The sequence below is a fragment of the Ambystoma mexicanum genome, chromosome 1p (assembly GCF_040938575.1).
Source record: "Ambystoma mexicanum isolate Mex_15411 chromosome 1p, UKY_AmexF1_1, whole genome shotgun sequence".
Taxonomy (NCBI): Eukaryota; Metazoa; Chordata; class Amphibia; order Caudata; family Ambystomatidae; genus Ambystoma; species Ambystoma mexicanum.
The window spans coordinates 297,291,349-297,314,420 of record NC_090921.1 but is presented as its reverse complement, the minus strand read 5'-3'; the positions used below and the strand labels follow the sequence as shown (position 1 = coordinate 297,314,420).

The 23,072-nt window shown below is 46.4% G+C and overlaps 1 protein-coding gene across 1 annotated transcript in view; it reads right to left on the bottom strand.

Moving 5' to 3' along the window:
- The window catches only part of POLR2E (RNA polymerase II, I and III subunit E), a 178,203-nt gene that overhangs the window by 99,114 nt on the left and 56,017 nt on the right, over window positions 1-23,072 (bottom strand). Inside the window, exons 4-5 of the mRNA XM_069647351.1 lie at window positions 14,651-14,731; window positions 13,686-13,744 (exon numbers count right to left, since the gene is read on the bottom strand). Of these exons, the coding sequence (XP_069503452.1) occupies window positions 13,686-13,744; window positions 14,651-14,731 (140 nt within the window). The remainder of the gene's footprint in view (window positions 1-13,685; window positions 13,745-14,650; window positions 14,732-23,072) is intronic.

Sequence of the window (23,072 nt, the reverse complement as noted above, 5' to 3'; positions counted from 1 at the left end):
CGGATGTGTGTGCAGCTGGTGTGGCATTCGTGTGATAGCTGCTTCTTAGCGGTAGGTGTGGTGGCAGAGAGATCAAGAGTATGTGTTCGTTCTGGCAGGTTTTTATCCAGACCGATTCTGGCTGCGTTAGACCTGAGGAGAACGCCTAGGCTGGAGGGTGTGTAACCAGCAGTGTTTAGTTAGAGTGATGGGGAGTATGAGGCGGATGATGGTATGAGAACAGCTATAGCGAATGGTGTCATAGTTTCGCTGTGTTCTAGTTGAGTGTTGGTGTAAAGAAGAGAGTAAGCGTGGAGATGTGATATGGTGGTTTACCTTAGGTGTTTAAGATCGGGCCCACTCCAATAGTTCCATGTACTCCATTTGTTCCATGTACTCCGACTGTTCCATGCATTACGACCGTTTCAAGCACTCAAAACTGTTCTTTTCCATGCTCTTTCAAAGGTTCCATGCACTCCAAACCATTCCATGTAAGTCGCGCAATTCTATGCACGCCAATCTGTTCCATGCCCTCCAGTCCGTTCCATGCCCTCAAAACCGTTCCATGTACTCTAAGCTATTTTATGCACTCCAACCATTTTATGCAATGCTTCTTTCATTCGTTCTACCCAGGTTATCCTTTCTCCATGCATCATCTATCCACATACGTCATCATCACTGGTTCCATTCAAATCACTGGTTCCATCCACACCGGTTCCACCCACATCAACCGTTGTTCCATCCACGTACTTCTCCCGTTCCATCCACGTACTTCTCCCGTTCCATCCATATTTGCTTGTCTTCTGAGATAGTTTTCAACAATTGAGCCTTTAGGGGTTCTGGGATGGCTTCGATTTGGTGTTCCAGGTCATCCCATTTGCAGCAGCCATAACTAGCTAAAAGGTTAGGGTTTGGTCGATTCTGGTCCAGTATGCTGCAGAGGAGGCAACCTTTCTGCCGAAAGTATATATTAGTTTGCTTTCTTTGTCTGGCGGGGCCTCTGCCAATGCCAGGGTGTGCCTTTCCTCTTTCTAGTGGTGGTGGGGACTACTAAGGAATCTGGTTTAAAGCTGACATATACAGGGGGGGGGTCAGTGGGCGCTGGTCTGAATAGTTTCTCTATTATGCGGTTGACCGCCCTTGTGAGACTAGGCGCCAGTAGGGATGGCTGGATGAGTCTTTGGGCAGACTGCAGGAGCACAATAAACTAGGCGGCAGACCTTTTGACCCCCTTTAGTCACCCCAGATGTCTTCCACAAAGTCCTTGTCAACCTGTGCCTCCTGAGTGTCGATATTAAAATGTTGAGACGCCTTTAGTAGTTCATTGTACTGTAGTTGGTGGTCAACGGGCAAAATCTGCTACCGACTGGATCACATAAATGTTGTCATAGTCATCATATAACTGGTCTCGGTGTGGACTATAAAGGTCCCCTTGAGACCCTGGGTCGTGTGACCCAGAGGGTCATCATAATGCAAGTCCTGAATCGGGTCTTGGTAGGTCGAGGCCAGGGTGCCTACAGCAGAGGTGCTTGGCTGTGGCTCAAGACAATACTTTTTTGGCAGGGGGCTGCTCTGCTGAGGATCCTGGCTGTGTGGCAAAGGGTTGACAGTTGGTCGGGATATCTGTCCATAAAGTCTATGAAACTGGACATCCTCCTTGAAATCTTATTGAACTGTTCAGGTGTATACTCGCATGAAGGTGGGAAGCCTGACATGATAGGGGTGGCCTGGGAGGGAGTTTGATCTTTGTGGTGAATAGCCCCCAAGAGAGTCTAAAGGGGGGAAAAAGCAGCCTGTGTGCCTTTCAAGGACAAAGGCATTGAAATTTCGGCGACATTGCTTTAAGCAGGGAAGCACTGAGGAGTTTCTTAATTAGCTCTTGCATTTTCTGCATTTTCTTGTGGAACGCCAAAATGCCTTTCACTGCCTATTCCTCCGCGTGCAAAAGGAGGTCCTTTTTATGTGCGGTGTCCGAACCAACCTTTGGTTTCAGTTTCGGAGGCCTGTTGTGAGGCGAAATCTAATGCGATGGCTCAGAGGACAGTGACGAATCTGAGGCTCTTTCCTTGGACACTGCATGGGCTTCGACGCTCGCCGGTACCGCCGAGAGTCGGTATGGGGCATGTTCTTACCGTCTTTGTGCTTGTGTGTACCATGGCTGCCAGGGGTCTTCACCACCACAGTGCCACCGGTATGCTTCTTGGAGTCGGGGGCCGGCACATGGGGTTCCGACTAACACTGCTTGCCTTCGGTGTCACTCATGACCCCGATACTACCCTTGCTGGAGTCTTCCATCACGTCGATGGAGGCCTCTGCCTGCATGGCATGAGCGGGCCAGCTTTTGGTCCGCGGATCCCTGAAGTTTTCCGGCCCAAAAAAATGACAGGATTTACAAACTTTTTCAGGTTGATCCCTCGGGAGACAGTAATTGTCCACTTAGTGTGTGTCCTTCAACGGGAAATTTCAGGGGCAGGTAGGGCAAAATGTGAAGGGAGTTTTGTCCATTATTGTTTACAAGGGCAGATTTGCGAGAAAAAAAAGGGAAAGGAGTAACAGAATATGCATTCGCTAAAGAGGACAGTATGAAGAACCTCCCCCTCTCTGCCTTCTGTACTGGGCCAAAGCCCGAAGAGGCCGGTGTAGGCTGCGTCTGGTCGTTGATCAGTCAGTCGATGAGGAGGTTGTTCGTCGAAAGCCATCAAGCAGTCTGTTAGCGGTGCGGCAAAGCAAACAAAGGAAAGAAAAAAGAAAGTCTACAATTAAACTTTCAACTAATTAAAGCCATCAGTCTGGAAGAGAACTCCGCAATTTTGAATGACTGATGGCCGAAAAAAACAATCTGAGGGACCTCGATGCGTGAAGGACCATGGGTACAGTAAACGTCACACTAGGGATAGTACTACCAACACGCCCTGTCAACATCAGTTTGAGCTTTGACAACAAATCTTGTAATACTCTGCAACATCCACTAGATGTCAGACTATGCAGAGCATGTGATTTCAGCAGATCCACAAGCTCTAGAAATGTATTCTATTAGTGTTGTGTGAGTTCTCACTGTGGACCCAATACACGCTCACCACCTCTTGAGACTTAGCCTAGGACACTCATCATTTATAACTTGAAATGGTTTGGCTTCAGCTCCCAGAGTTGTCCCAGTCAAAATATAGGCTGGCCTTCTATCCATCTGTCACCAATCAGTCCTACAGTCGCCGTCAACACCATCGTAGGGGCTTATGGCTCGAGGGCTTGGCCAATCCCGGGGACGTGGAATGCTCCTCGTGTCCTCTAAAGGTGGACGTAGTCTTCGTGGAGGACCCTTTCGATCCCTGCACCGACTTGGTTTGTGCTCATGTCTGGGCTTATCCACCAACCTATCGGCTAATGTAATGCCCATCAACACTCTGTGTTGATGCACTCGGCGTCAACGCTCTCTTCTGCCTGCTCAATGACTATTGCTTTTCCCCGATGATTACCAGGTGTTTGGGATAGTTACCCTCATTGAGCCAGCATACCAGCCGCTGGTACACATCTTTAAGGGTCTTAGCTTAAAACTAAGGCCCTTGCATATGCTGCAGCAGTCGATAGTATGATGGGGATACAAACAGTATATACAGTCGGTCCCTGTCCTACAAGTTTTTTAGGTCACAAGTGCTCCAGGGCTTAAAAACGGGTCGTCACTTCCTCTCCATCCCCACTTATCTGTCTGGTGTTGTTAATCCGGAATGAGATGTTCTTGTGAACAATTTTGAAGTGATAATTTCTAAATTAAACTGTAAACGTGGATTCTACGTGGATAGAAACCATAGGACTCCTTCAGCTTCAACACAAGGTTAGAATCTGAAGGGAAGAGGAAGGGAGGGGGGACTAGCACCAAACTACTCGAGGTCCGACTGCATGGGACCAAAACCACCCATAACAAGGGTGGCAAGCTACAAATATATATATATATATATATATATTTTTATTTTTTTCTTTGTTTTGTCAAGGGTAACAGAGGATTTCCAGCCCGATGCCAGGGAATATTCACAGCATGTTAATCCAGGAAACATCCAATGCTGCAGCACTATTGGTTTCACTCATGCCCCACTCCTAGACAGTCCCACTCCCTTCCTGGGACACACAAAGGCATCACTAGCCTGCGAAAGCAGCAGCTTTCCCGGGCAAGTGCATGACCTTTTATGGGATTTCCTGACCTGGCAAGGCAAGGCAGGAAGAAGGCTAAACTACAATATGACCAATCAACAAGCTGAAATCTCACGGCACTGCCATTTTAGGCTACTAGCTACGTTGAGTAGCCATATGCGGCAAACGCAAATGTGCACATTGAAGAGAATACAAAAATGGTGAAAATATATCTGCTGCCACCAGCTTGTCTTTAGGCCTATATAAAAGTAACCAAAAATCACAAGTGTAAAAAGCTAGCGCGATACCAAGATTTCCACCATTGCAAGATTCTGTGTGCAATGTAAAAGAGTTTCCCAGTACTAGTGTGAAGGACTGATCGAGGTTTCCCCATAACAAATGAGCAAAAGACAAGGGAAGTGAAAGTGGAAAAAAAATCAAAACCGGTTAAAAAACAGAGCAAAAAGATTGGGGTCTACAGGAACTATGGAGGGAAAGTTGCCAAAAGAGAAGTTATTCTTAACAGTCACTAGGTCCGTTCGCAATTCAAATAAAAACCCTTGAATCTCATCTGGGAGTTGCTGTGTTCTTTAGGCCACTTGTAACAGTTCTTACCAGTAAGTGTAGTAACTGTACTCTTTACATTCATATGACATGCATTACTTATCGTAAAAGCATTTCTGATGGTTGTATCTGCTTAGATTCACATGCTGTGCATAGGCCGACATCCAGTGGTCACTGCAGAGTATTGCATCTTGTTTTTCGAAAGTCGACAAAGTGACGTCGACATAGGCGTGTCTGTAATACTATCCCTATAGTGACGTGTAGTGTACCCAAAAACACTCACGCGTCGAGGTCCCTCGGTTTGTATTTTTTCTGCCATGAGTGAGCTTTATGAATAACGTGAGTGAGTACAGAAAAGAGAGAAGTAATAAGACGTCTATGCACCTTCCATCTGAGCGGGGAGTAAGGGTGGGCGCATGTGAATCTAAGCAGACACAACCATCAGAAATACTTTTACGGTAAGTAATGCATGTCTTCTGATGTTTGTTTATCTGCTTAGAATCACGTGCTGCGCATAGACTAGCGAGCAGTACCCGGAGTTGGAGGAGGGTTGTGAGAAGGAACAGTAGAGAAAAGAGATCTTAGTACTGCTTGTCCCACCTGGGAATCAGATCGAGAATGGGCATCTAGACAAAATAGTATTTTGTAAAGGTGTATACAGAACTCCAGGTTGCCGCCTTGCAAATGGACTCAAGGGGAACATTTGCAATGAATGCTATGGATGCCCCAGTGCTGAGTACAGTGAGCTCTAGGCTTGAGGGGCAGTTCTCTCTTAGCAAGAGAGAAACAGAGTGATGCACTGGACAATCCATCTAGATATAGTGGATTTGGAACCTGCATCTCCTTCTCTTCCTGCTGCCACTGAGAAAAAGAACCGATTAGTCTTTCTCAGTGGTCTAGTTCTTTCCATATAAAACATGACTGCTCTGCGCACATCAAGAGTGTGCAGGCTCTTTTCTCCCAAGTTTGATGGGTTTTGAAAGAACGTTGGTAGTTCTATAGACTGGTTGACATGAAATTTTGAAATGAACTTCGGTGCAAACCTAGGGTGTGTGCGTAGAACCACCTTATCTTTGTGAACTGTTACAAAGGGTTCTAATATAGAGAGCGCTTGTAGTTCACTCACTTTCCTAATAGAGGTGATAGCTATCAAGAAAGCAGTCTTAAGAGTGAGAACCTTAAGGGTTGCTTTATGCAGGGGCTCGAAGGGGGAGCCCATTAGCCTGGTTAGTACAAGATTCAGGTCCCATCCGGGAGCTGGGTTAGATACAGGAGGGTGAATTCTTTTCACTCCCTCCATGAAGGCTTTAATAACTGGAACTTACCACCATGACACCTTATGTTGAGACGTAGTGTAGGCGGAGAGTGCAGCTAGGTGAACTTTAATAGAATTAAAGACTAAACCTGAGTCCAATAAGTGAGTCAGTTATAGAACAATCTGTGTGGGAGAGCAGTCAACGAGGTTGATGCTCTTTGACTTACACCAGATGACGAACCGTTTCCACTTGCTAGAGTAGCAGTAACGAGTGTTTGGTTTTCTTGCCTCTCTGAGAATGTCCATGCATCTCTGTGGGAGCTGCAAATGTCCAAATTCTATGACCTCAGGAGCCAGGCTGCCAAGTTCAGGGTCTGTGGGCATGGGTGCAGCGTTTGGCTCCTGTCCTGTGACAACATGTTGTACGGGCAGGGTAGTTTACTGGAGGAGACAGTGACATCTCCATCAGATGAGCGAACCAGGGTTGGCAGGGCCACCAGTATCATGATAACTGGTTCATGGTGCATCTTGTGCACTATCTTTTTGGGAAGGGGAGTTTGGGGGGGGGGAGGGAAGCATCGAATTATTTCTCTGACCATGTTATCCAGAGATCGTTCCCCTTGGAGCGGTTCTGGGGGTACCTGGAGGCGTAATCTTGGCATTGGGTGTTCTCCAGAGTTGCGAACAGGTCGATTTCTGTGAAGCCCCGTTCTGCGACAACGTTGGAGACGATGTCTTCGTGTAGTCGCCATTCGTACTCTGCGGGCAGAGGGAAGTCTCTGCTGCGTTTGTCTGCCAGAAGATTGAGTTCCCCTGGTACATGTTGAGATAACAGGAACATGTTGTGTTTGAGAGCCCACTTCCAGATGTTCTGGGACAGCTTGGACAGTCCTGGATAGTGTGTGCCCCTTTGCTTGTTCAGGTAGTACATGGCCGTGGTGCTGTCTGTGAGGATCAGCACTGTTTTCCCTTGTAGGTGTGTCTGGAAAGCCTTCAGTGCTTTGAAGACCGCCAGATGTTCCAGCAAGTTTATGTGTTTGGATGCCACATTCGGAGTCCAAACTATGTGTGCAGTCTGATGGGATAAATGAGCCCCTCCCCCCCATCCTGTGAGGGATGAGTCTGTGGTTAGGGTGGCTCCACTGCAGGGGTTTGCGAAAGGTTTCCCCACCACGAGGTTTTCTTTCGACCACCATGGCAGAGGGAGAAGCAAGGTTTGCGAGACCACCATTAGATCATCCCATTGTCCAGTGGCCTGACACCACGGGCTGTTGAGCCACTCTTGGATTGGGCGCATGCGCAGACGTGCGTGAGGTACCAAATAAATACATGACGGCATCATTCCTAGCAATCACATGAACTTGCGTACCGTCTCCTCCAGACCGGCTACATATTGAAGGATCTGAAACAGCATGTTTTGGACCCTCTCGTTGGAGGGGAGACAAGGTCATCCTTTGTTCGAATTAGAGCCCCTAGGAATTGCTCGACTTGGCTGGGGTCTAGACTGGACTTCTCGTTGATGGAGAAGCCCAGGTGGAACAAAAGGTCTACAGTCTTTTGGGTATTTGAGAAGCATGTTTCGTAAGAATCCCCTGTTATGAGCCAGTCGTCGAGGTAAGGGTAGACTGGAATGGACAATCTGCGCAGGTGTGCTGCCGTCACTGCCAGTACCTTTGTGAATACCCTTGGCGCTGAAGCTATGCCGAAGGATAACATCTTGAACTGATAGTGCTTGCCTTCTATCATGAACCTGAGGTATTTCCTGTGCGCTGTCAACATTGAAATATGAAAGTACGCATCTTTCATGTCCAGTGTTGCCATGTAATCCCCCTGTGTGAGCAGGGGGATTACCTCCTGCAATGTCACCATACAACTTTGAGGTTTTACAATTGTGTTCGCTGGGCGCAGATCTAGTACAGGGTGCATGGTTAAATCCTTTTTGGGTACAAGGAAGTACACTGAATAAATACCCTCCTTTACCTGTGATAGAGGCGCAACCTCTATTGCTCCTTTTTCCAGCAGCAGTTCGACTTCCTGAAGAAGGATGGAGAGGTGTTCCAGTGATGGGCGTCTTCCCTTTGGGGGTCTGAATGTAGGGGACAGACTGAATACGATGCAGTAACCGTGGGCTCTTGTTGACAGTACCCAGCAGTCTGTCGTAATTCCCTCCCATGCTTGTAGGAATGATGTTAACCGGCCCCCAACCGGAGATGCATGGGAGGGGACCCAAACTTTCGGGTCATTTGGTGTTGGCAGCCGGGGAGCCTCTGGGAGTGGGGCCCCGACCTCTTCCCGTGCCACAACGTTGTCCTCTGAGCATATTGTCTACTGGTTCCCTGGGGGGAGGACCAGTTGCGTGCTGAGGAGTATTATTGTTGTTGATTTTGTCGTTCGCCACGAAAAAACCGCCTGTTGCCATAACCTTGCTTATTAGGAGTCTTGTGATTTGGTCCAGGGTCTTTAGAGTTTCGTGTTCCTTCTTAGCTGTTCCCAGTGCGTCATCAACCGCCTTACCAAACAAGTTTGAGTCTTCAAGCGGTTAGTTTCTGAGCCAAGCATGACGCTTAAGAAGTAACCTTGGACTAGTGACCAGCCAGCCGTTTCCGCAGCATCTAAGGCATGGGTGCACAACATAAGGCCCGCGGGCCAGTTGCGGCCCGCCATGCCATTTTGTCTGGCCCACAAGGCACAAAGACTCTCCTATTGGAGTGCGGCCCGCAAGCAGCATCGGCCACCCTCCATTAGGAAATTCTTTGTTGTCTTCCGGGCCGGACAAACCACTGGCCCTCATTGGCTCAGCACACACGCACCACGTCGCTCCTACGAGCCACGTAGTGCGTGTGTGCTGCACCAATGGAGTGCTAGCACTACGGCTGGCGTGGTCTATAAGGCTTGATGCCGGAAGGCATTTCAGCCTTGTAGACCACGCCAGCCTTAGTGCCACGCCACTTACCTCGCCAGAGTTCCAGCTAGCCTGCCTTCCAGCACGTCTCCGGAAAGTGGTCTGTCTGGGTGTGTCGGGTCTGTTCTGCTGTATGTTTGTGTTGTGTTGTGTATGTTGAGATGCGGGGGTGGTGGGGGGGTTTCGGGTCTGTATGGGTGCATGTTTGAGAGTTTGTGTGCCGAGTTGGGGGTGGGGGGGTTTGGGTCTGTATGGGCGCCATGGGGCATAGTGTTTGGTTGGGGGTGAGGGGGCCATGGGGCATAGTGTTTGGTTAGGGGTGGGGGAGCCATGGGGCATAGTGTTTGCTTGAGGGGTGGGGGCTATGGGGCAGTGTTTGGTTGGGGGAGCCATGGGGCAGTGTTTGGTTGGGAGTAAGGGAGGCATAGGGCATAGTGTTTGGTTGGGGGTGAGGGGGCCAAGGGGCATAGTGTTTGGTTGGGGGTGAGAGGGCCATGGGGCATAGTGTTTGCTTGAGGGGTGGGGGCTATGGGGCATAGTGTTTGGTTGGGGGTGGGAGCCATGGGGCATAGTGTTGCACTCCAAGAGTGAACCCAATAATAAAGCTGAAACAGGCACAGTGCTTTTTGAGGAAACCTGACTCAACGAAGGCCATACTCCTCTTGGGAAACCCAAACAGCAAACTATAGCAGTCCAAAATAACGGAATGTCCAATCAAGGGTCAATAAAATATATATCATTTAATTAAACAGATATACAATAACTAAATAGAAATAAATGTGTAGTACAAAATGTAAGTTTGAAATGCAAATAAAAATCGTTACCCCTCAAAAACATTCTTTTTCTATGTGTTTAATACAAATTGGAGGTTGAAAAAGCTTCCTGCCACGCCCCGCCTACCACCCCACCCACATTTACTTTTCGGCCCACTATAGCCATCATGTAAGGTACTTTTGGCCCTCTGTCGAAATCAGTTGTGCACCCCTGATCTAAAGTGTTCTTGATGATGCTTTGGTTTACCAGAGTACCTTCTGTCACAATGGCTAACAAGCGGGTTCGCAAGGGCTCAGGGGCTTCTTGTAGGCCTTTGCGCAACAATCCCCATTGGGCATCAGCGTAGCTTGCCAACAAAGTATTGTTGTTGGCAATCCACGTGGAGAAAGCTGCCGAGGATGTAATCCTTTTCCCAAGGCATAGAGTTTCTTCCCCTCCTTGTCTGGGGGTGCTTCGCTAGGAGATAGCAGAACCCGAACCCTTTTCCTCGTGGTGGTTACTACCAGGGAATCAGGTATGGAGTGACCCCTAATATATAAGGGATCCAAAGGTGAAGGGCTAAAAAGCTTCTCTATTCTTGAGTTGACCCCTCTAACCAATGAAGGTGTGGATAAAGAGGGAACGAGGCGTCTCTTGACTGAGGCAAGAAGGGGTATGACTTGGCTAGTAGGTGGTTTTTCCTTAATTATTTTCTCCACAAAATCTGCTTCTGGGGTAATTTTCCCTGTGTCAATTTCAAAATGTGCTGCTGCCTTGCGTAGCATTGCATTTAAAGTGGGTTGATCATCCACAGGTGACGGGTTTCTGACCGGTGTGGTTTGAGGAGAGCGCAGATCCAAAACATCAGGGTCTGTTGACGCCCCTGGAGACTGCCAGGGCTGTGTTCACATATGTCTGGGTCTTCTTCAAAGTCCCCTATAGGGTCTTGTAGATCCTCAGTATTTAGAAATTCTTCATCTTCCTGAAAGTCCTCTTCAGTGAGGTCATATGTATCAATTTCCACCTAAAGCGGGTCAAAGAGTCTTGGATACTTGGCCCTAGGGTCTTCATGGAGTACCTCTCTTGGCCTTTTGGTTGTAACGTGTTTAGAGGTGGACACAAACCTATCTAGTCTGTCCATACACAATTCAAATCTTTCCCTAGTCCACTGGGATAACACTGAATGATCTAGCGGTGGAAAGGTCTGCTCCTCCGCCTCTAGGCGTCAAGATCTCTCCCATAGCATGGAGGATATATCCCCGTCGCCCTCTGAGAACCCTTCTCGTGGGCCCGACACTAGGTCTTCCCTTAGACGTGGGGGGAGGTTCCGGCGTACCTTCCGTAGATTGCGGTGTCTCTCTGACCTTGTGAGCGGGTCTCGGCGACTCTTTCGCCACCTGTTTCTGAGCATCCGTGGAGACTATTCTAGCTCAGCTCTCCACAACTAGTTTGTCGGCCGAGGACTGGTCATGAATGGTTTTCGGTGGTGCCGGAACATTATCGTCGAAGGACGCTCTCTTACGAGGCGTTTCGGCAGACGTTTTGGTGATAGCGCCCTTAGTTGCGGATGGCCTAGGCGCGCATGCGACTGCGTGGAGGGCTGGCGACCCTTACGGTCGGCGGAGGCCGACGGCAGATTTGGCATCTCGCTGTGGCCTTCTTTGACTTACTCGAGGAATGGCCGTGGGTTGTGGGTTTAGATTTGACTTTTGCATGTGCGTCGGCATCGCCGGGGTGTACATCTCCATAAGTAGGGCCCGAGCCGAAGTTTTTGGGGACGGGGACAGACGGGGAGGAGCGGGAGCGCTCCTTAGAGAGGTTGACAACCTCCGATATGGAGGTAGTGTTATCACTATCCCCGGCGGCGGCAGCAGCGGGTGAGGAATCAGCCTTTGACATGGCGTAGGCTGCCCACTTCTTGACCCTGCGGTCCTTCAAAGTTTTTGGATGGAGGAGTTTACAGGCCGCACAGCTGGCCTCGTTGTGGTCAAGGGGTAAGCAGCGGTTACACTGCTTATGCTTATCCTTCCACATGAATTTGCCGTTACGAGGGCAAAATCTAAAAGGAGTCCTCGCCATAGCTGAGGATGTAATAAGTGATAACGAGGAGGTGGTGGGGGGGAAGGCATTCTAGAAGAAAACAGACATGTCCACAAACAACCCCCACTCTCCGATAGGATCTCCTCCGTCTAAGCCACCGCCAAAGATCTTGACTCGGCGGGGAAGTTGCTTAGCCGTCGAAAGAGGGCTGGAAGTGGTTGGATTAAACGATAACTGACAAATCGACCAACGGTCGAATAAATGGTAATGGCAATGTCTCTTACGAGCTCTGCATAAGGCGACTAGTATTCTAGGTGTAAAAAAACAATCTGAGGGACCTCGGCGCGTGAGGGTTTTTGGGTACACTACACGTCACTATAGGGATAGTATTACAGACACGCCTATGTCGACGTCCCCTTTTCGACTTTCGAAAAACAAGATGCAATACTCCGCAGTGACCACTGGATGTCGGACTATGCACAGCATTTGATTCTAAGCAGATTAACAAACTATCAGAAATACAAATATTGGATAAATAAATATATAGTGCGAGGACATTCTCTCAGTTGGTACATCTGAAAGATGTGCACTGTACCTGTTAAAGACCACCCAAGTACTTATAATTTATACCATAGTATAGTGAGCTTGAGAGAATCACCAGCAGTGCCCAAGCCAGGAAGATGCACCTAAAGACACAAAGCACAGGGAGACCTAAAGAACAGAGGCAAACTAAACTTAATGCATGCTGAGAGCTTGCACCCTTAAAGAGACAGTGTCAATGTTTCCTATATGCTTGCCGGTTTACCATTTTTTCATGCTCTGCTGTCTTTTCTATTTAGGAATGCCTTTTAAAGAGTACTAGTTATGCTTTTTGGAGATAAAATACAAAACAGTAAGCTATCCAGCCAATCGTAAATATACATTTCTCAAAGGAGGTCTGTGTATTGGATACTGGCTATGTTCACAGACCCAGTCCCTCCGATTCTAAATATGGAAACAAGAAGACATCCCTATAACACCAATGAAGCAAATTATATCTCAGCTGTTTAACCTTCAAATCCAGATCACTAGCCTGTCCAAATGAGGATATACAATACATGGTTACAAGGAGCACCAAGCCCAGTTTGTACTATTAACTTGGTGATTATCAGAATGATTGGTCAAACAAAGATAGTCATTCATTTGTTCCCAAAGTGTAGCGAGCGAAAGGCAGGAGCGAAACAGAGCAAAAGACCATGTGCAAGATCAGCATATGATATGCCGGGTACAGCTGTGTTTATGACAATGTTTCTTAAGAGTTACTGCCATTCATTTGAATTGTTCTGGGATTCCACACATCAGCAGAAATATTTAATTTTATGATCCCTTAATAGAGAGACAACTCCGCAAAAAAGAGGTTTTGGAACGTCCTATTAAGGCAGTGAATGCTATGAAACAGCCTCCAAAGCTTCCAGACAGAGTAACTCCATGAATCACAGGAAGGAAATGAAGGCCAAATAAAGCAATATAGACTTGGACAAAATCTAGTTTAAAGCGCAAACCATAAAACACCATCGTAGTTTTCAACACCTATACATTTATACTTCTACTCTCCAACAAGGCAGCTGGTAAGTTTAAAAAACATTTAAAAATGCATATCAGTCCCACAAGATGGTCTGAAATCAGCTACTTCCCATTGTTACAGCAATGGTGTGTGTATATCTGTGTGTCCAGGCGGAAGAAATTCACGTAACTTTAAAACAAATGTCAAACTAATGACAGCATGGGGCTTGGAATACAAAACATACAACTAGAGCAGGTGGCCTCATTACTTTACCCCACAAAGAAATAGAAAGACTGATTTCTTGAAATGTTTTCGTTGCATTTTCCCCCCCGAGTTGCAGTTCCAGTAATAATCTAGCTTTCCAATCAAATAGAAAGTTTATGATTAACAGAGCTAGATTTTGGGGTTTGGTACAATATGGGAAAGGTCATCAACAAGCCTCAGTGGAGCAAAATCAGAGTTTTGGAGCGGCCCGACAAGGCAAGATGAATGCTTGAAACTAAAGACCAAGCAGATAAAAAGGATACTATCTTGCCAACAGCTCTGTTACTTCTTCCTTTGTCATGACCACATGCTCTGGGACCAGCTGTAAATAAAGAAAACAAAGACCAAGTTAGACAAGAGACATGGGGTTGGTGCAATGCCTTAAATAATGGAAATTACAGTCTAGTGGTGTTTCTGGGAAGCTGATTGTCAATCTGCGGGCTATAAGCACTGATATAGCCTGCAGATTGATTACAGCCCGCAAATTGAGTGTTTGCAAGCAGCTTCAACGTTGTAGAATACAACGTGGAAGCTACTTACTTTGGTGTATATGAATGGGTTCATATACACCCATGTTCTCCGCAGCATTTTTGTAAAATAACGAATATGTCGTTATTTTACACAAAAGCTGCTGAGATTTCAGGATTGCGCCCGTTATGACAAATAGGCACCACCCTGCAGGTGCACTTTTGTGCACTACGAGGACGCCTAGGCTCACTTGAAAATACTGGTGGAGCCTGGGCGTCCCGATTTGGCGCAGTGAATCCTGCTTTTTAGCACATTTTCTGCGCCAAGTTCAGAATCGGGCCCGGAGGGTGTTCTAATAGCTTTATAGACCTGCAGTGAGGGCCGTACCGGGTGTTATGGTCCCTCATAACTCGTTAAAGGCCCGAGCGAATAATCTCCGGAGATGCACCACATGTAAAATGGAATTTCTGTTTTTTCTTGCTTTAGTCTAATTTAGGATAAAAAGAGTGGGGGCACAATACAGTCTTCAGAAAATGGAAGCTCAAATCTAACACCTATGTCCGGGACGTGCTCTCAAAATATCATGAGTAACAACAATAAGTCTCCCAACATGATAGCTCAGTATCTTCTTGGAACACCAGGAAAACCCATGGCAATAACGAATCCGATTATTCAATAATAAAAAAAGGATTTCAAACCAGTGTTCCATAGTTATTTATGCATAGAAAAGCACATACTTCATCACCCTAAAATAACTCACCTCATGCTCTGTGATATTAATAAGCAGCTCCTGCTGCAGAAACTGTTCCAAGATGTATTTGGGAGCCATATCCACAAGTGACTGCAAAGGAAAGCAAAGTTCTATCAGACCACTGATGCAAAGTAAAGAGCATTTATTTTAAAGGATGCTTCTTCGATTCTTCCAGCCTGTACAGCTTAAACCAGTCAAACCACCTGTTTGGCTGCAGTCAATAACTACACCCACAGCCCTAAGATCTCTATCACTGTAGGAGTGAGTGCACAAGAATTGCAAAAATTGCTCTGTTGAAGGGGCACCAAGGTTACACGTCCTTATGTACATTCCTCTACACTTTCTATGCCACCAAAATCAGCCAGTTTCCACCTACAAGCAAATGCATTGCAATTTCAGATATGCCAATGGAGATGGAAGGGTGCATGTGATCAAAAGGAAGGAGAGCATAGACAAAGCATCCTCAAGTTACTGTGAAGGTAATTTTACATTATTTGCACATTCTGCCTCCCCCCCACACATCCCCAACTTCTTACACACATTTGAAACGAAAGGGAGCAGTGGGTCATAGCATTTAAAAGACCAAAAGACCAGGATTTATGCACACCATCTATCCTTTAAGAAGTAGCGGGGAAATATTGCACAAAAAAGGCTGAAGTATTGCCCACACACTGCTCTAGAGATCATTGCAGCAGCCATGTTCTGAGATTTTTCCACAGGTCCGTGCAGAACCATCTAATCTAAATGCAAGAAAGGTTTTCCAAACAAAAAGGTAGACCACACACTCTATAGTGGCAGCTATGACAGCCGTCAGCTAAACTCAAGAGAGGAGGCGGGCTGGTGGTGAAGTAGTTATTCCCAAAGGTCATCTCCAGAGACTATACTTCACTGGTATACTGAAAAATATACAATTATTATAAAATCACACAGGCTATCTAGGTGTGGTACGTGGAGTTCACACATTACACACCGTAACAAAGCGCATGATCAAAAACAATGAAGGGCATAAAGGACCCTACCCATACCTGTATGAAATGTATGCCCACTACATGGTCGTTGGCACAACCCATATAGGGCTAAATGGCAGGGAGAAAAAGGGAACCCTAGACAACAGTAAAACTACATTCACAGTCATGATCAGGCCCCAAAATGCTAGCAGATGAATGGTCAGCTTAATTCACTACAACTCTCACACATAGCAGCATTAATGGTACAAATATGCACTATAAATTATGTATAAGCACCTGAAGGGACAACAGGGGGGTTAGAACACTTACCAAACAATGCGGAAGAGGTAGAATACAATTAGTCTCAAAAACAGACTCATGTTTTGATTACACTAGCAGATGTGAAATGAAAAACAAAAAATAACCTGCTGTGATGCACAGCAAATTAGTACATTTCAGGAGTGTAAAGTAGACCTTTGAAATAACATAGCAAATCAGTGGTACATGGTAAAATTCCAGTCGCTTGGTATAAAACTCCAGAGACCGGAAGGAGACACAGGAAACATTTTAGTGTACAGGCAGGTTCCTTCTAAAGTACCTTTAAAAGGAGGTTGTTAAGTTCCCTTTACGAATAGATGCAACAAATCTAATAATCACAGCCTAGGTTATGGCTACGTCTGGTTCTATACCACAGGCGCACCACAAAAGGCAGCAACCAACCCGAGGGGAATGCCAGAGGAGATCCTCTAAGAGTTCCTGCTTTGAGACGCAGTAGCCCATAAGAAAGGTAGTGAGGCAGAATCAGGCCTTTGTTAGTCAAGCAGCCCAAAGGAAAAATAATGCGACTTCCCATGAGGGTAAAACTCCAGCCAGGAGCGAAAGAAAGGATTGAGAAGGTGCCAGGAAAATGTGGGCACCCAACCAAGTGGATCTGGGCTCGAATGACAAAACAGAGCAGAGAGCAACAGAAAACAGCCTGTTCGGAAAGATCGGCAACTTTCCCTCCATATTCTATGGACCCCTAAACTTTTTGCCTTTTGTTTTACACCTTGTCCTGACTTTTTGCAGAGAAGTGGAGCCTTCAGCTTCACGTCTTGCAATGCGTCTCCCCATGATACACATTCAGGCACATGCTGGCCTAAGACAGCCATCAAATCACACATGACCGTATGGAATGCATTTTGTAAGACCTACACACACTATCATTCGTTTTGGGTCTTTCCTTTGTTTGTGGAACCACAACGCAGCCCCTAGAATGGTCATTGTGCACACATGGGCTCACTGAGCCCAGACCTGCACCCTTTACAGATTTATGGACTGGTTCAGCCTAGTTCCTTGTGTAAAGAACTCATGGTGGCAACAGTAAAGACAGACACAAGTGATCACAGTTCAAGGGTGTTTATTGAACAAAGAATGCAGGGTGGAAAAATGCCCAACCTAAATCTAAGATGGGAGCAAGCAATGACCATCAAATGAAAAGGCAATCAGTCCTAGTGGCGCTGTGTCAAATAAAAGGGCATATTTAAAAAATAAAAATCTATTGCCAAGTCCTTACAACTAATTACAGAAAGAGTGTGGGATAGGGTTTCAATAAAGAAAGAAGTGTTCTCAAATCATAAGTCAGGATGTGATTGCCAGGGGTCTCCCTTCCCCAGGTTTTCAGCACGGGACAAGGTGGGAACTTTGAGCACAGCTTTCTCAGCACAACCTGACAGTTCAGGTCCAGCTAGCACAGTACATGTTTAGTTTTGTAAAGTCTCTTTACACAAAAAAGTCTCTTGCCTTCGATGCCTGATGCACCCAACAGACAAACACAAACAAAAAGTTCCACAGTTCACATCGGGTGATGGCTTCATTTCTGGGGTCCCCCTCTTTCGGGCGCCTACCCCTCACGTATCGTATTAAACCAATCAATTGAACAGTTCCTCTCTCAATGAACTTTGGGTGATAGCTTTTCACCCCTGGATCTCCCTCGACCAGGCTCGGACCCACTTGACAATTCTACCCCCTGGTCTTCCAATACCTCTTACTTTCAACAAGTCTTAATGTCTTTTTAAACAGTACTTCAGGCTTAGTCTCCGATGGTCGGCTTCCCTCTTCCGGGTTCACTTTCGCCGACTTTTACAAACAGTTCAATGTACTTCGGGACTTTGGACTTCGCACCTTTTTGTCAGCATCCCTCCACCAGTTTCACTTTTGCTAACTTCTGCAACACTCTGTTCTCAATTCATCATTTCCCTTTCTTTCACTCTTTTGCCGGTCAAAGACTTTAGAGGGTACAGATTTTTTACGAGACCCCTGTATGACCACTTTGACCACCTTATCCCATGGTCTTCTGGTTAGAGTAGACAATACCACTGGAAAATCGCCCAGACAGAGTTTCCTGCATGAGTGTTAGGAAAGATTTCCATTTAGGGTAATTTTCCCTCCAGTTGTGAACCCCCCCTCCCCCAACTTTTTGCTTTTGTCTGACCATCCTAGCCTGACTTTTACCAGTGGAGCCCAGCCTTCTGCTGTACTCCGCTGGGCTTTTGCTCATCTTATTAAGGGGAAACTGACATGCCCTTCAGAGTCAGTACTGGGAGACTTTGTTTCCCTTAGTCTTTCACTTTGTTACCATTTCTTGGCAAAAATAAATAAATCAGTGCACAATGTACCTTTCAGTACAGTGTGCTGAGGCCTTTTTTACGTTTTTAAGGCCCTAGACACCCTCGAAGGATTTTTAGTGAATGTACAAGTGTGCCGAGAACAGAGCTGGTGGCAGCAGTTACTTTTGAAGCCTTTTTGACTCTTTTCTATGGTCCCAACCGTGTTTACTGTGTTTGTCCCAGGACAGTGGCCACTGCCTAAAATGGCCATGCCACGAGGTCCTTTGGTATGTCCATTGGCCATTTTGTCCCCTTTGCCGTCCCCAGGTCGAGCAAACCCGGGAAATTTCCTTTTGCCTTCCCCAGGTCGAGAAGACCTGGGAATTTCCTTATTTGGACATACAGACCACCGCGTAAACCAAAGCTTTCGCAGGCTTCTGCATGCCTTGTGTTTGTGCGCCCAGGATGTGGGCTGCAACTGTCTAGTTCCATTGCACACCCTGGGTGCCAGGATATCTGTTGTGCTGGGATGACTGGGACCACTGTGGTCCGTGATTGGTCCACGTCTGGAATGGTTGAATGTGTGAAGATCTTTTATTGGTTTCCCCTTGTTTTTGCGTGAAGGAGATTCTGGATAAGAGAAGGCACTCTAAACCTATTCCAGGTCGATCTTCTGATTTCACACCGAACTTAGTAACGGAGCCAAGTATCCTGACGCGAAGAAGCAGATCTGAGGGACCACTGGTGACCTGCTGGAAGGTTTGGCACCCTGACCCCGCTGTTGTCCCTTCAGAGGCCCTGTTTTTCATCGATCACAGAAGGCCTGTAAGGGCGCTTCGACCCATTGGGAGTAGTGGGACCAACTACTCTCGGCACCTCCTGCTTAGCCTGCAAACAAGGCTTTTGGTGGTCCGTCCTGTGAACTGACTAGCTCTTACGGGACCTTCGCCATGGAACAGCCGCTGGTACCCGTGTCGCCCTGCTGTGGTGATGAACCACTCAAACGCTCTTCTATACACATCCTTATCAACAGTTTTCCCGCTTTCAACAGTGTCAGAAACTCCGCCCCCCCCCCTGCTTACTCCAAGACCTTGGGTGTCGCCACTCAGCTTTAGCCTCAACTACCTCCTAACGCAAAGGTCACATCTTTAAAATCTCTTGGAACCCACAAACCTCTGACCACACCCCTCCGTCCTGTGACATTTGATCATTTTCCCTCCAAACTTTTCCCTTAAGTACACTTATCTTGTCCTTTGGCTTTCACCATCACATCTTTGCAGACAACACTCCCGGTTTCCAACACCATCTCAAGCCCATCTCCTTCCAATCTGTCCTTCTTGCTCCCTCACCCAAGACTTGCAATTTTGGAGTACTCTTTCATAGCGAGCAGTGTGCAAGGTCAGACTGCGGCACAGCATTATCTCAGGCACCAATGAAAAATGGCCCACAGTTGCAAATGGTAATTTGTTCCTTTGGCAGAAGTAGTACCCAAGTAGAGTTTTTGGTCAAATGAGTCGCAAAAGAATATTTTTTTCAGCAACATTGGTCAAAACTACCAGCCATCCAGTGAAATAACTGATCAGACTGTTCATACTGAGATACGAGAACCCTGCATATCATATTAAGCAAGATTGAATTAGCAAAACACTCTAGGTGTACTACTAGGCTACTACTTTGTTTTTCATAAATTTGAGCAGTACAATATGGTTAGAGTAAAAGGGATGTACCCTTGAGCAACCGCCATAATCAAAAGGTCTCACCTGCTCAATCAGCCGCGTGAGAGACGTTGTCCTTGTTTTGTATTTCCTGGTACTGCTGATCTTACCGGCGTGTGCATACGCACTTCGTATTTGAAGGAACCAGCATCCCCATTTCGGAATGGGGACTTCCAGATTGGCGTGATTGCAACTTTATTGATACTTGCCATATTTGGCTTTTGTTTTTGAATTTATGAAAAACAAAAACGGCGAGCCTCAAATGTTTTTCTAATCCAATCTTGCTCGATATGATATGCAGCATTCTCGCATCTCATTATGAACACGATGTGCTCTAGACAAATATACCAGCCCCTTTTGCACTTAAGAGACTTTCCTGTCTCCTCACAGAAATAGCAGTGGCTCTGTTGGGAGTTTTGACAAGCAGGAACACTACCTGTGCAGCATAATGCTGATCCGGTTTCTGCTGAAAAAACGCTAAACAGGTACACAAAAAAGTTTTTCAACAATAGAGTTTAAAATGGAACGAGTGAGAAGTGATTTGGATAATAAAAAGTAGCATTTGTTCCTTAATTTTATCTTTCTATGTAGTTGCAACAAGACAAATAAACCTCTGAATAGCAGGAGTGAAATATTTAGTGGCCCACCACACAATAGAAGAAATCTAAGGTAGGCAGGTAGCTACATCAAATACAGGGCCGACCGTATGGTACCCTGTTTAGATTTTTTTTAACATAACAGTGACAATACCCTTTTTTTTGTAGTGTCGTTTTTGAATATCTACGCATGGTTTTTGGAGATTAGAAGGAGACTACATTGCGCTGGGCTATGTGTCCTGAAGAAAGCTCGGAGGGCATTAAGTGACTGCAAACAGAAAGTTTACCTCTGAGCTGGAAACAGTAGTGGGTTGACCGGTACAGTGTACTTGATCACATGGCTACTAACTACACTTTTGTACTGTACAATGAATATGACAGTCTGCATAAGATCAATACCAAAGGTATGGGATGTGTTATTTAATTGATTGTCATGTGCTATTTTAGACATGTCACTTTTTGAATATAGGTTTTGCTGGATATTAATGGTGAATACATTTAGTTTGAACTCTCATTGATTTCTGATCAGATTTACAGGGGAATTGATACTCCGTTTTAGTTGTAGCTCGATACCCAACTACGTGGTGTGGACGTGCGGGGTAGCCTGAATTTCCCAAAAACACCAGCCGTTTCAGGCTTATCCTTTGGGAGGCTTTCAAGAGCCTGCATGGCTTTAGTGACAATGTCATGGAACACCATAGAAGGTGAATGAGTGGTGTCCTCTGAAATTGAGTCAGTATCCTTAGACACACTGTTTTTTGGGTTGAGGAGCAGGGTCCACATTGTCCACTGGTACCGGTAAAGGGTCGGGTTAAGGGTCGACTCGAACCAATCTATGGAGGTAGTACTGGTGACATTTTGCCCTTGATGCGTTGAGCCAAGATTTCGAGGAAGGGCTCAAAAAGCATGGTTTCCAGCACAGGGTTAGTGATGTTGTTTACCAATTGGGAATGGCAAGGTAGAGGTTCTACCAATCTGATAGATTTAGAAGAATCAGCTCTATTAAGCAGTTGACTAGAATTGTAAATGTTCAATATCACCGGTCTAGGCACCCGAATGTTGGTTAGAACCAGTTGGGATGCAGGTTGTGATGGCACCAGTGTAGGTTGACCCAAATTGTCCTCCGACTGAGGAGAAAATTAAGGCAAAGTCTGAGAAGTGTGAGCTCTCCCAGGAACGCTGAACAATTGTTCTTTTGTAACTGTACACAATTTGGAAGAGTCAAAGTCTTCCGAGTCAGAAATTAAGGTTGAATTGTCTTTATGGCTCTCCGGTACCAAGACAAAAGCCATGGGAGTTTTCTTCTGTTTGTGTGTTTGTGGAGAATTTGGTACGGGACTAGATCTTGAATGAGAGTACTTATGCGTCTTAGGAGAGGACTCACAAGATTTACTCGGTACCAAGGAGCTTGCAAGCTCACCTTCAGCCGTTGAGGCTGAAACTTTTTCTTTCTGCACCGAAGTACCAGATGTTTTGGGTGCAGAAGCAGACTTGGCTTTGTCCAGTACAGGGAAACAGAATGGACCGAATCAACCCCAGAGGCGCGAGCCTCTTTGCACATACCCTTGCCTGTTCGGTGTACCGAGGCAACAGAGGGTTTTGCTGGTACTGTTATTTTGTCCGGAGTAAACAACTCTTGCGGTACCGGATGGTCTTCTGTGACACTTTCCCACTTGGAGGTAATAGTGCTTTCCCACCCAGAGGTACTTTCAGGTGAATAGGCCAGAGGTTTCCCCCTGAACGGTCCTGTGAAGACTCCGGAACTGTTCCCTTGGGTACTGACAGCCGGTGCCGAAACTAGTACCTCACCTGAAGGTATAGTTCCCCCCCCCTTACCGATATCGGCATCCCCCCCCCCCCTGTTCCAAGTCACCTTCGGTACCAGTCCCAGCTAGGACATGGAGAGAAGATGAGTCTGCATAGACCTCGGGTGAATTCCACAGCAAAATATGCAGGTACTCACAAGGTGATGTATACCCAGACAGCGAACACAGGCATGGTGGGCTCAGCTACTGAAAAACGCTTCCGGCAATGGATGCACTGCTTTAAGCCTGTCGAATACGGCATGCGTAGAGGGAGGCACCACACATTGAAAAGAGTAAAGAATCAATCACTAGATGGACAGCCAAAGGAGCACCCCGAAAAGCGACAGTGCAGCAAAACATTGTGACCCGCCCAGTAAGCGGAAAAACAGGAACTGGGTGTGGACCGTTGGTGACGCGAGGGTAAGGTGTGGACCTGGCGTGCGGAGGGACGCACGCGTGACATAGGCACTTCAAAAACTAAAGTGACAGCTATCTTTTTAAGCCAGCTTTTCCAGACGCGCCTACGGATGCAGGTGTTCCCAACCAGTTGGGACGGAGAGCCAGGACGACAGAATTTTTTTTTCCCCCCGATTTCCTTTTAAAAAATAAAATAATTGTAAGGGGTCTGCAATGCTTACCCTTGCCATATTGCTCTTCGTGCCGTAGTTCTACATTCATTGTCCCTAAAGTTCTGCAGTTCATGAAATCTTCAGCAGTTTATTGTCCCTAAACTTTCCACACTCAGCATTTTAGCAGACATTAGCGACACTCACTTTTAAA